Source organism: Pituophis catenifer, unplaced genomic scaffold, assembly GCF_029215685.1.
Source record: "Pituophis catenifer annectens isolate HBS135680 unplaced genomic scaffold, rPitCat1.0.hap2 SCAF_38, whole genome shotgun sequence".
NCBI classification, from domain to species: Eukaryota; Metazoa; Chordata; class Lepidosauria; order Squamata; family Colubridae; genus Pituophis; species Pituophis catenifer.
Genome location: NW_027256918.1, coordinates 25542 through 37996, shown reverse-complemented (window position 1 = coordinate 37996; position 12455 = coordinate 25542). Strand labels below are relative to the sequence as shown.

Sequence of the window (12455 nt, the reverse complement as noted above, 5' to 3'; positions counted from 1 at the left end):
GGTTGTCCACTTTAGTGCCTGAACGGGAGTCCGGAGGGGCCGCTCTACGGGCCTCGGGAGCGGACGGTTGTAAACTCCGCGAGGCAGGAAGATGTGCTTTATTCCCCGGGTTGATCAAACCGAGAAAATCTCCCCGGAGCCCGCTGTTTCGAGCAGGCACCAAAGTAGAAGGTCGGAGAGGGGTCCTTTGGAGAAGGGTCCTCTCTGAAGGTGGGGGGGGAGCGTGATGGGGATTGGCTGTCCGGGATAAAGAGGAGGCGCACGAAGTCGAGTTTTTCCGCGTCTCTCTGCTGCCCCCTGGAGGCTTCTTCATGGACCGGGCTTGCTTTGCTTTGGCGCAAGCGCAGAAAGACTGAAGTGTTCTTGGAGATACAGAAAGGAGAGAGGAGGGGAGGGGAGGGGAAGGGAGGAAAGGAAAGGAAAAGGAGAAAGAAAAGAAAAAGAATAGAAGAAGAAAGAAAGAAAGAAAGAAAGAAAGAAAGAAAGAAAGAAAGAAAGAAAGAAAGAAAGAAAGAAAGAAAGAAAGAAAGAAAGAAAGAAAGAAAGAAGTGTGATGGGGATTCTGAGAAATATATTTCATAAATGGAGAAATAAGATGATTAATTAACGTTACGCTAAGTAACTAGGAATTAAAGGGCAGATGGCGATATTTTTCATATATTATGTATTAAGAAGAGATTAAGATAAGATTAAAAAAAATAGGGAAAAAGAAAATTATGGCTGAAACCGAAATAGGTAAATTGTATTTGGAAAAAAAAACAAAGGAAGATTGGAATGGACGATAAAATTCAATATATAACTATGTTATAAGATGCATAAGATATGACCTGGTCAACATTCTCTTCATAAAATATGTATGTAAAAGAAAAATTAAATAAAACTTGTTTTTTTTAAAAAAAAACTGGTCTCACAAATGTATCCACAATGTGTTTCCCAACATTAAAGCTACACTCTGACTTGATCATTTAATCACATTCAGGAGTTGTAATGGACATCATCACAAAACCCTTTGTTAAAAACAAACAAACAAAACCCTATTTTAAAAGTGACTTTGGTTCAGTGGCAATTGAGATTCTAGCTTTAAAAAAAGGAATCCCAATACTGTAGGCACAGATCCTTCTATGCCTGCAGCTTTCGTTCCTTCCCTGATAAGAAATCTTAACTATCCTCGATTTATTTCAATGCTGTTATCTGTTTCAGATTATTATTAGAGGATATATTTTTTTTCTCGGTCTAACACAACTTGTCCTACACACTTGTCCTCTGCCCCGCCTTCCAGATCTCTGCTCTGGTCTCTCAACTTTCTTTTTTTGTTTAAAGCCACTTCCTGCAAAAACAAAAAAACAGCTGACTTCAGCAGCTGGGAGGGGAAAGCAGAGATCGTATGACAAAGGATAAACAAGAAATCGTGGGAAAAGTGAATCTCCCACAACTCAGTTTCTGGCTCCTCATGAGAATTCGAAAGAAGACCCCACTAGAATAAAATAAACAGCCAGTACAATTAAAGGTAAGAGGCATGAAGGAAGCCCCTGGTCATTCAAAACATTGAAGTTTTACCCAACCTGGTGACCTTCAGGCATTGTGAGGCTAGAGGGGGAGATTTCCCCAAGAAGCATGAAAAGAGCCAGATCTGAAAACGGCTGTGTTATCAATCTGCCTGTCTTTTTTTAAAAAAAATTGCAAAATTCGGCCCCATTGGATTCAGTCGGGACTTATTTCTGGAGAAACAACATTGCCTTTCTCCAGTGAGGAAGCAGATCGAAAAAGAAGGGTGAGACAGCCTCAGTTTTTAAGTTTCTCTCTTGCTACCGGTCGGGTTGTCTCTCGATTCAACGAACCTGCAAACTAGCCAAACACATTTGAAAAGGACGGGCTGAAAAAAATCACTCCTTAGGGAGGGTGTTATAGGGAGAGCCTGCTGAATAAACTCTGTTCTGGTTAACCATGTAGAGAGAAGATTATCTCGCAGAATAACTTTCAGCAAAAGAAGATGTCAAAAAGATGTGGAGACTCTGGAAAGAGCGCGGAGAAGAGCAACAAAGAGGATTAAGGGACTGGAGGCTAAAACATATGAAGAACGGTTGCAGGAACTGGGTATGTCTAGTTTAATGAAAAGAAGGACTAGGGGAGACATGATAGCAGTCCTCCAATATCTCAGGGGCTGCCCCAAAGAAGAGGCAGTCAAGCTATTCTCCAAAGCACCTGAGGGCAGGACAAGAAGCAATGAGTGGAAACTAATCAAGGAGAGAAGCAACTTAGAACTAAGGAGAAATTTCCTGACAGTGAGAACAATTAATCAGTGGAACAACTTGCCTCCAGAAGTGGTGCTTTGAAAAATTGCTTGACCCCCTCTTCTTTGGGGCAGCCCCTGAGATATTGGAAGACTGCTATCATGTCTCCCCTAGTCCTTCTTTTCATTAAACTAGACATATCCAGTTCCTGCAACCGTTCTTCATATGTTTTAGCCTCCAGTCCCCTAATCATCTTCGTTGCTCTTCTCTGCACTCTTTCTAGAGTCTCCACATCTTTTTTACATCGTGGCGACCAAAACTGGATGCAATATTCCAAGTGTGGCCTTACCAAGGCATTATAAAGTGGTCTTAACATTTCACGTGATCTTGATTCTAATCCCTCTGTTTATGCAGCCTAGAACTGTGTTGGCTTTTTTGGGCAGCTGCTGCACACGGCTGGCTCCTATTTACAGTAAATGATGAAATATGGGAAGATATGGGAAGCTCCCGGTCTCCCACTGCAGCCTCTCGCCGACTCCATCCGGTTCCATAAACCGGCCTTCCTCATCCTGAGCCAAGAGATCGAAATGTGATACAGGATGCCAAAGTCCCCTTCCAGTCTCTCCCGTCTCTGTTTTTCTTCCGACTCAGCCAAAGTCCTTTTCTCTTTTGTAAGATTCAGCCGTTGCTCCGGAGAGGATGCCGTGACCCGGATCGGTCCTTACGGCGATCAGTGATCTGGGATTCCTGAAGAGAAAGCATTTTTGGGACAGTCCACGCCATTTTCCTGCCGTGGTCTCTGTCGGGATGGGTTTTCCGTGGCTCCAACTTCCCTTCCTTTTCCTCTTCCACCTCCTGTTTACGTCAGTCCAGCTGTGCCGTAAGTCTCTTTGTCTTTATGATTAAGATTGTCAGGAAGTGCCAAAACTGGAAAGCAGAAAAAATTCCTACGAAGGGAGAGGTAAGTAAGAAAATATTAGAATGTGCAGAAATGAGTAGATTAACCTTAGCAATTAAGGGGAAGGAAGAATCGGAGGATTACAACGTATGGGGGCAATTTTGGGCCAATGGCTGGAGACTGAATATAGACAATAGGCAATGTAAAAGTAAGGAATATGGGGGAAATATGTTGTAATGCATTCAATTTAAATGTAAGAGGAAAGATAAATATGTATTAAGAAAATGATGATAAATGTTGAATATGATGACACAAAACTTTTTGTACCCAGATGTTACACTGATTGATTAATGATGAATTGTTAAAAAAACACTTTTACAAAAAAAAAAAATAACCTCAAAAATAACCACACAGAGAGAGGACACATTCTCGTTGTTAGGAAATGAGTATTACCTACTTTGTTGAGTTGGCAATATATAAACCATCAATATAGTTTTAAGACTGCTGTATTGCATCATACTGTGTCCTGATTGGTAGCCAATTTCCTGTCGCTAGTACGGAGTTTTGTTCAGCAGATACATTCTCATTGTGCCCAGAGAGAGAAATATCTGCCTCTACCTAGGATTGAACTCACAGCCTCCTGATTGTGAGGCGAGAGCTCCCCCTCTAGGCCATCGCACCACTCTAATCTATTTTTCTTTCTTTCTTTCTTTCTTTCTTTCTTTCTTTCTTTCTTTCTTTCTTTCTTTCTTTCTTTCTTTCTTTCTTTCTTCCTTTCTTTCTTTCTTTCTCTGGAAGAAATCCCTGCAGAAAACCTCCAGCTCATCCAGTCCCTGAATTCGGAGCTCCTAAAGGTAGCGGGCGATGGGTCCCAGGAGCCAGACCCCAGCCTCTATTTGGCCCTTCGACTTTCCAACCAGCATAATTTGGAGAAGGAAAGGGAGTATCTCAACCGACTGTCGGATGTCTTTCAGCCTCAAAGCAGCCGGTAGGTGCAGCCTAATCACAACCCAGAAATTTGTCTTGAAAAATTCTTCCAAGCAAAGAAGAAAAAATGCCTTAGAAATTCTTGATGGAAATGTAGAATTCCTGCACGGGCGTATTTATTATTTACAGAGAGTTCTCGACTTACGGCAGTTTGTTTAGTGACCGCTCAAAGTTACAAAGTTCCATTCCATTCTACCCTACTCTCCTCTCCTCTATTCTCCTTCCTTCTTTCCTCTTCCTCCTCTTCCTCCTCTTCTACCCTCTTCTCTTCTCTTCTCTTCTCTTCTCTTCTCTTCTCTTCTCTTCTCTTCTCTAATCTTCTCTTCTCTCCTCTCCTCTCCTCTCCTCTCCTCTCCTCTCCTATCCTCTTTCCTCTTCCTTCTATTCTATTCTATTCTATTCTATTCTATTCTATTCTATTCTATTCTATTCTATTCTATTCTATTCTATTCTATTCTATTCTATTCTAGTCTAGTCTAGTCTAGTCTATTCTAGTCTACTCTACCCTACCCTACTCTACCCTACCCTACCCTACCCTATCCTATCCTATCTTATTCTCCTTCCTTCTTACATTCTATTCTATTCTATTCTATTCTATTCTATTCTATTCTATTCTATTCTATTCTATTCTATTCTATTCTACTCTACTCTACTCTACTCTACTCTACTCTACTCTACTCTAATATATTAACCCTGCAGAATCCCTCCCAGCCCACAGAGAAAGAATTTAATGATCCGGTTTCTTGTCTTAGCAGCTCCGGGATCCCTTCCGATCCCAGCCACCGGAAAAAACCTGGGACAGGAGAGCTGGCTTTGTACCTCCTCGCTCTGCGGGCTGCTTGTCAGAACATGGACACCCCAGAGAGGAACCGAGCAGTGACTCAGCTGAAGCTTCTCTTGAATAGAGAAATGAAGCACATCGGTGAGAACGGGGTCAGCCCGAAGAATTCCCAATCACGGTTATTTCAGAGGGTTTTCTCCCACAAGGATAACAGTGTTCATCCAAGACCGTAAAATTAGAAACGACCAACTTTGAAGTTGGTGCCCCCAATCCTGGCCAAATGCTTCTTGTCCTGCCTTCAGGTGCTTTGGAGAATAGCTTGACTCCCTCTTCTTTGGGGCAGCCCCTGAGATATTGGAAGACTGCTCTCATGTCTCCCCTGGTCCTTCTTTTCATTAAACTAGACATACCCGGTTCCTGCAACCCTTCTTCATATGTTTTAGCCTCCAGTCCCCTAATCCTCTTTGTTGCTCTTCTCTGCACTCTTTCTAGAGTCTCCACATCTTTTTTTACATCGTGGCGACCAAAACTGGATCCCATATTCCAAGGGTGGCCTTATTACCAAGGCCTTATAAAGTGGTATTCACGTGATCTTGATTCTATCCCTCTGTTGATGCAGCCTAGAACTGTGTTGGCTTTTTTGGGCAGCTGCTACACACGGCTGGCTCCTATCGAAATGGTTGAGGACGGAAGGATTTCATTGTTCAGCAAGCATCTTTCTCTACACCTAGGGCACAAGGAGAAAGGTTACCCCATCACCAACTATTTCCAGTACAGCTTGGGGATCCTGGCTTTGTGCGTTCATAACAAGAGGACCGATCCGGAGGTGATCCGGAAGCTGCTGTCGGCTGAACACCATGACAGATTTAATCACCACCAGACACTCTCTGTAGGTAAGATCAGCCTGGCCCAAATCTTCCAGGTGAAGGTGCTTTTTTTTTTTAGCCTTTTGGCCAAATTTTCTCTCACTTAAGGACCGTGTGACTGGCTTAACAACCGCAGCGATTTGCTTAGCCATTGTTTAATTTATTGTCATTGCACCCAGTACAATGAAATTAAATGCCATCTTCAGTGAACATTATACATAAAATAAAATAAAACAAAACAAGAACACCCCTCCTTCATGTTCTATGCAATTGAATTGAAAACCTCTGATATTGCACTTCTACTATACAGTAAAATTCAATATATAGTTACCGCTCTGGGATAGAAGCTGTTTTTCAGCCTATTGTCCTTGTTTTTCTTGTCCTGTACCGGCTGCCAGATGGTAATAGTTCAAAAAAAAAAAAAAAAAAAAAAGGGTACCCAGGATGAGATGGATCTTTTAAGAATGTTTTGAACTTCCTTAAGGCAGTGGGAGCTATAAAGTTTTTCCAAGGAGGGGTGTGGCAAGGAAGGTGTTAAAATGGTGCAAAAGTCACTGTCTCGGTTAACAACGGAAACGTTGGGCTCAGTTGCGGTCGTAAGTCAAAGTCTATCTGAATGAATTGAGTCCAGCTGTGGCTGGAAAGAAACAAGGTTTTCTTAAATGAGCTACAGATTGATTGATTTGTTGGGATGCCCGGAGCTGTTAACCCTGGTTCACAATTTGTGTTCCAACAATGTGTCTCCTCTGTAGTCATCTCCTCCCAGTTGGGTGGGATTCATTGAAGGGCCTCTGGGGCCGAACTGACAGTCTTGGGACCTCACCCCATCCTTCTTTTCCTCTCCTTCACTCAAGACACGGAAGCCATGGCCGGCTTGGCTTTTATCTGCTTGGAACAAACCCCCGGATACCCCCACAATCTCCAGGTCAGCGTAAGCAGGGCTGTGAAACGAGCAAAAGCAAAGATCCTGGAAGCTCGGACTCAAGATGGGGTTTATGGGAACATCTACAGCACCCCGCTGGCGGTGCAGGTGAGGAGAGGGTGGGGTGTCCTGTCCCTGGCATTGTCTTCCTTGATGGTAGGGGGATTTCTTTTGGGGTGCAGGTCATTTATTCACGATTAATGGCATACAAGAGGGTGAGCGATGTGGTAGCCTAGAGGTGAAGATGCTTTGCCTCCCGCTCGGAAGGTTGAGAGATCAATCCCAGGCAGCAACAGATGTTTCTCTATCAAGGTGGAAAGAGAAAATATTTGCTGTGAACCCCGCGTAGGCATCAGGAAGGGCATCCGGCCAGTAAATGCTCAGCTCCGTTTAGTCTCCCGATTCCACCCTGAATCAAGGAATTGGAGGGATTACCAAAAAAATGACATATAAGGGGGCGCGATGGCTCAGCTGTTAAAGACACCGAGCCTATCAGCAGGAAAGCTGACACCCTGGGTTCAAGACACGATGAGCTCTTGTTCCTGCCCCAGCTTTTGCCCACCTAGCAGTTCGAAAGCATGCAAAATGTGAGTAGATAAATAGGTACCACCGGGTTGGGAAGGTATCCACGTTCCTTGATATAGTCATGCCGGCCACATGACCACAGAAGCGTCTTTCGGACGATGCTGGCTCCCGTGACTAAGAAACGGGGCTGAACACCGCCCCCTAGAGTCAGACACAACTGAACTTTTACTTTAATGACCTATAGAGGGCGCTTTCTTCTCTAATCTTGGGTGAACTTGTTTAGCTTTGCCATTTGTTTTCCGTTAGTTTTTGAGCGCTGTCGGAATGAGGCAGAACCAACAGGAGTTCTCCAGCGGCATGGAGGCCCTGAGGCAGAGCCTGGAACAGGGAGACTTTCAAAACAACCTGATCCGGTCACAGCTGCTGCCTGCCTTGTATTGCAAGAGTTACCTGGATGTTGCCAGCATGACGTGCCAAACTCAAACAGGTAAGGGAGAGAGAGAAGGGAGGGCACCGAAGCTGACTTTGGCTGAAGGGGAAGCGCGACTGATTAGAACAAGGGCATCCAGGAGTGGCCTTCAAAAATTTTAGCAAGGGGTTCTCTACCTGGTTGCTGGGTGGGTGTGGCCATGGTGGGCGTGGCCTAGTCGGCCTCCTGCACCATAGTGGGAAGGGGGGATTTGCCCTCCCTAGGCTTCAGAGGCTTTTCTCGAACCTCTGGGAGGGCGAAAACGGCCTCCCCAGGCACCGGAGGCCCTTCCTGAACTTCTGGTAGGCCTGTTTTTCACTCTCCTTGAGCCTCCGCGCACACCCTGCACTTACCTGCATCCAAAACAGGCCATGTGGGGACTCCTGGGAGGGGAGGGGAGGGGTGGGCGGGGCCAGCCAGGAGTGGGATTTGGGGGTTCTCTGAACTGTACAGAATCTTAGCTAGAAGTTCTCCCGAACCCCTACGAACCCCCAGCAGCCCACCCCTGAATCCCTTTCATTCACAATCAGCAAGGCCTGTCCAAACAGTTTTTCAAAGGAATATTTATCAACACAGTCCTTATCTCGCTTGGCAAGCTGCCACGTAATGAGTTTCCAAACGCAGGGCAAGGCCAAACTTGGTACAGAGTCTCTCAAGAGTCACGGAACGAACGAATTGTTTCCTGCAAAAGCCCCCTCCCCGTTCGCTCCTCTTTTGTTTCCTAGGGGAGGGGGCCAATCTCCTCCAAGGTGTGGCTTTACTCCCAAGTCGGCCCTGATTTCTGAGTTGTTCTTGTCTTCTGGCAGCTCTGCACATGCGCACACTGGGAACAGGCTCCAGCTGTTCCTCTGCCTCACTGCCATCTATCTCCCTCTCTGCCTCCAACGCAAAACCCTCGTCCGAGCTTTCTCCAGCCCCCAGGACTGGCTCATGTTCCTCCCCAGCCTCCTCACTGTCCGACTCTGCTGCCAGCTCCGTTGGCCACCGGCGGGCCACAACAGCTGGCTGGGGAATTCTGGGAGTTGAAGTCCACCCATCTTAAAATGCCTAAGGTTGGGACACACTGTTCTAACCAGGAAATCGTTTCTGATTCTTCTTCTTCTTCTTCTTTTCTTCACAGAAAGTTCAGTCCCTGATCTTTCCCTGCCGAAACCTCAGGGGATCGATCCGACACGGAATATTTCTATCCGGCTAGAAGCAAGAAAAGCCTCTCAGTTACTGTACCAGCATGTCGTGGTGGTTCCTCGGGGATCGTCTCTTCTGGAGGTCCTGGAAGCTGCAGCCAAAGACGTTCAGCAGCCTTTGAGGTGAGCGCCTCGTTCTCAGGTTTCGGGTGGGCAAGGGGAATTGGCTAGAGGACGGGGTGGGAAGATGGCTGCTTTGGGACCTGGGTGTTTGGCCCAGTCGCCCAGCTGGCTTTCAGGTCAAAGGTGGAACTAGAACTCACAGTCTCCTGGTGGTTGGCCCAAAGTCACCTAGCTGGCTTTCGTGCCTAAGGCGGGACTAGAACTCACGGTCTCCTAGTGATTGGCCCAAAGTCACCCAGTCACTTTCATGCCTAAGGCGGGACTAGAACTCACGGTCTCGTAGTGATTGGCCCAGAGTCACCCAGTCACTTGCATGCCTAAGGCGGGACTAGAACTCACGGTCTCCTAGTGATTGGCCCAAAGTCACCCAGTCACTTGCATGCCTAAGGCGGGACTAGAACTCACGGTCTCTTAGTGATTGGCCCAAAGTCACCCAGTCACTTTCATGCCTAAGGCGGGACTAGAACTCACGGTCTCGTAGTGATTGGCCCAGAGTCACCCAGTCACTTTCATACCTAAGGCGGGACTAGAACTCACGGTCTCCTAGTGATTGGCCCAAAGTCACCCAGTCACTTTCATGCCTAAGGCGGGACTAGAACTCACGGTCTCGTAGTGATTGGCCCAGAGTCACCCAGTCACTTTCATGCCTAAGGCGGGACTAGAACTCACGGTCTCCTAGTGATTGGCCCAAAGTCACCCAGTCACTTTCATGCCTAAGGCGGGACTAGAACTCACGGTCTCGTAGTGATTGGGCCCAGAGTCACCCAGCTGGCTTTCACGCCAAAGGTGAGACTAGAACTCACAGCCTCCTGGTTTCTAGGCTAGCGTCTTCACCACTAGACGAAACACTCAACCAGTAGATAAAATAATAGACTCTTGTTGGTTTCCTAGTCTGGTCTACCTCAAAGGGCTAACAGGCAGCTTTCCTGATTTGGCCAGATGGCAGGTCCAGAAGCCCAGATCCTTTTGGAGAGTCCCGGATTCCAAAAATCCTCGGAACTGGGGTGACCTGATGGGCAGACTTTGGATTAGCAGCATTCCCAGAGTCCCCTTTTTTCTCTCATCAGGAGAAGAGCAGAGCCGGAATAAAAATTAATCAATGAATTTAACTAATCCCTAAAAACTTATTTTTTTTCAGTTAGCTCGTCTGTCTTGATTTTAGGGTTAGTTTTAAAATTTTAATATTGATTTTAAATTGACAAGTTTTAAATTACGGGCCAAATTTATAAATTATTTTAACTTTATTTTTTAACTGCGATGTTATGTATAGATGTTTTTATTTTGGCTGTTCACCGCCCTGAGTCCGAAAGGAGAAGGGCGGTATAGAAATTTGAATAATAAATAAATAAATAAATAATAATCCAATTCCTAGAGAATTTGGGCATCTTCATAATTCGGATCGTCTCGTTCCTGCAAAAAAAAAAAAAAATTGTCTCGGATGTAGCCTAACGATGCTTTGCCCGGTTTTCTTAGATGCTGGTTCTCTTTTTTTTTGGGGGGGGGGGTGCGTGAAATAGGTATGAGACCCAGAAAACCCTCTCCGGCCCCATGCTGACGGGAGTGATGGGGGAGAAGCCTCAAGAAGGCGAACGGAAGTACTGGAGGCTCCTGCGGCATCCCAACAGCAGTTTGGACCAAGGTGAGGGCTGGACGTTGGGTTGGGGGCAGGGCGGTTGTAGGGGTGCTGTTTCTGCCCCAGCTACGGACCCCAAAGAACGCAGCACACACGAAGTCCGTTCAAACCTTAGTTTACTAAATAAACCATGTTTTTTTTTACAACAACGGCATTAACAGCCGCCAAGAATTCCAAGAATAATAACTGAAAGCTTACTGTGGTTGGCAGAATGCCCAGAAGCAATTTGCAGGAAGCTGATAAGATAAGACAAGAGGGAGGGGGAGGGGGTGGGAGGAAGAGGGGGTGGGAGGGAGGCGGGGAGAAAATGTTTGTATTTTTGATAAAACTTTTTAATAAAAAAAAAAGATAAGACAAGACACAAAGGAGAGTGAACGAAGTTGTTCCCTGCAAATTGTTTCAGTCGGCGTTCTTCCTTAAATAGGCTAAGGGAGTGGCCAATTAGCCCCAAGCTAATTGGTGATCCTCAGATAGCTGGAATATAATTTGGGGCAACCCTACAGATTATCCTGTTTCCTTCCTCCTCATAACAGCAACGAGGTGTTTGCATTTCTGCTCCTCAGGTATCGCCGAATACATCCCACAAGATCAAGAGCATATTATTTTGAAGATGACTTCTTGGTAGAGATGGATCCCACCGCTGGTAGGCCCAGCTGTCTCTTCACAAACGATGGGCATACGTGCGGACTTGTCCTCGGAGAATTGGAGCACGTTCTTTTCCTCCCCTCTTGAGGACTAGGATCTTGGTTGTTTTTTTTTTAAACGCCTCTTTTGATTTCAGTCCAAAGTCCAGTGATGGAAAGAAAGAAAGAAAGAAAGAAAGAAAGAAAGAAAGAAAGAAAGAAAGAAAGAAAGAAAGAAAGAAAGCACAAACACAACAACAAATCATGACCTACAAAATGTAAAATTTTGTTAAAATTGAAAATACAAAGAAGGAGAAATTGGTTCTAAATCTGTGGCTAAAGGTTTTATAATTGCTCAAGAGCCCAAATGGCCTTAAACCTGTGGATCAAGCTTGACATCACCCAGGAGATAATTTGGTGTAGTGGTTAGAGCCCGAGGCTGCAAAACTTGCACGAAACTAGTAATCGTGGTCTCAGAAACCAAGTTAATACCCGAAAAATAATGAGTGGATTTGAATGAGATAAAAAAGGAAAGGGACAGAAAATGTGTTTGATTTATCCTGGGAGTTACTCAAAAGAAGTGTTTATAGTACGGGTGGGAATTCCTATAAAAGAAACAGTAAAATAAAACCTTGGATTGTGCAAGAGAATAACTTCTTCCCTGGGAATTTGTAATAATAATCTAATCATAATCATAATCTGTCTATCGGAAATCTGTTATCATGCTTCTTGTAGATCTTCTCTTCTAAACAGACCCAGAATTTCTCAGCCTCAAGGACTTTAGGAAGTGGGGACTGCAACTCCCAGAATTCCCCAGCCAGTTTGGAGTTGAAGTCCCCCCCTCAACTTTGAAGAGAAGGTGTAAAAAGAGAGAGAGAGTAACAGACTTCCCAGACGCCAAGAGATATCCCGGGAAAGGGTCTACGTAGTCTATGGTACAACACCAAGCTTTCCGTTTATCGTTCTTTTTATAAGGTGCCGAAATTCAGCTTTATAAATCAGATGGAGGATGGATGGATGGATGGAAGGATGGATGGATGGAAGGAAACAAGGATGGATAGAAGGATGGAGGGATGAATGGATGGAAGGAAGGAAGGAAAGGAAGGATGGATAGAAGGAAGGAAGGAAAGGAAGGAAAGGAAGGAAAGATGGATGGATGGAAGGAAGGATGGATGGAAGGAAGGAAAGGAAGGAAAGATGGATAGAAGGAGGG

General features: G+C 45.3%; 1 protein-coding gene across 3 annotated transcripts; it reads left to right on the top strand.

Moving 5' to 3' along the window:
• The first annotated feature begins 1405 nt into the window (after window positions 1-1405).
• On the top strand, window positions 1406-11836 carry LOC139326298 (transcobalamin-2-like). Of its 3 annotated transcripts, none has more exons than XM_070956461.1 (10): window positions 1406-1507; window positions 2908-3111; window positions 3940-4117; window positions 4869-5038; window positions 5629-5790; window positions 6618-6793; window positions 7517-7697; window positions 8800-8986; window positions 10504-10625; window positions 11183-11836. In XM_070956461.1, exons 2-10 carry the CDS (start codon window positions 3039-3041, stop codon window positions 11242-11244), a joined length of 1311 nt encoding a protein of 436 aa, XP_070812562.1. In that variant the 5' UTR covers window positions 1406-1507; window positions 2908-3038; the 3' UTR covers window positions 11245-11836. The 3 variants fall into 3 exon arrangements, with proteins under 3 accessions (XP_070812562.1, XP_070812561.1, XP_070812560.1); XM_070956460.1 differs by having other exon boundaries at window positions 3928-4117; window positions 4872-5038; XM_070956459.1 differs by having other exon boundaries at window positions 3928-4117.
• Window positions 11837-12455: the final 619 nt, after the last annotated feature.

What these genes read in the sequence shown, in the direction of transcription:
- LOC139326298 (XM_070956459.1), top strand. Translation starts at nt 3,039, where the DNA reads ATGGGTTTTCCGTGGCTCCAACTTCCCTTCCTTTTCCTCTTCCACCTC. An exon ending in TTTCAGCCTCAAAGCAGCCG is followed by an intron (nt 4,118 to 4,868) that starts GTAGGTGCAGCC and finishes TTCTTGTCTTAG; the next exon opens with CAGCTCCGGGATCCCTTCCG. An exon ending in CCACCAGACACTCTCTGTAG is followed by an intron (nt 5,791 to 6,617) that starts GTAAGATCAGCC and finishes CCTTCACTCAAG; the next exon opens with ACACGGAAGCCATGGCCGGC.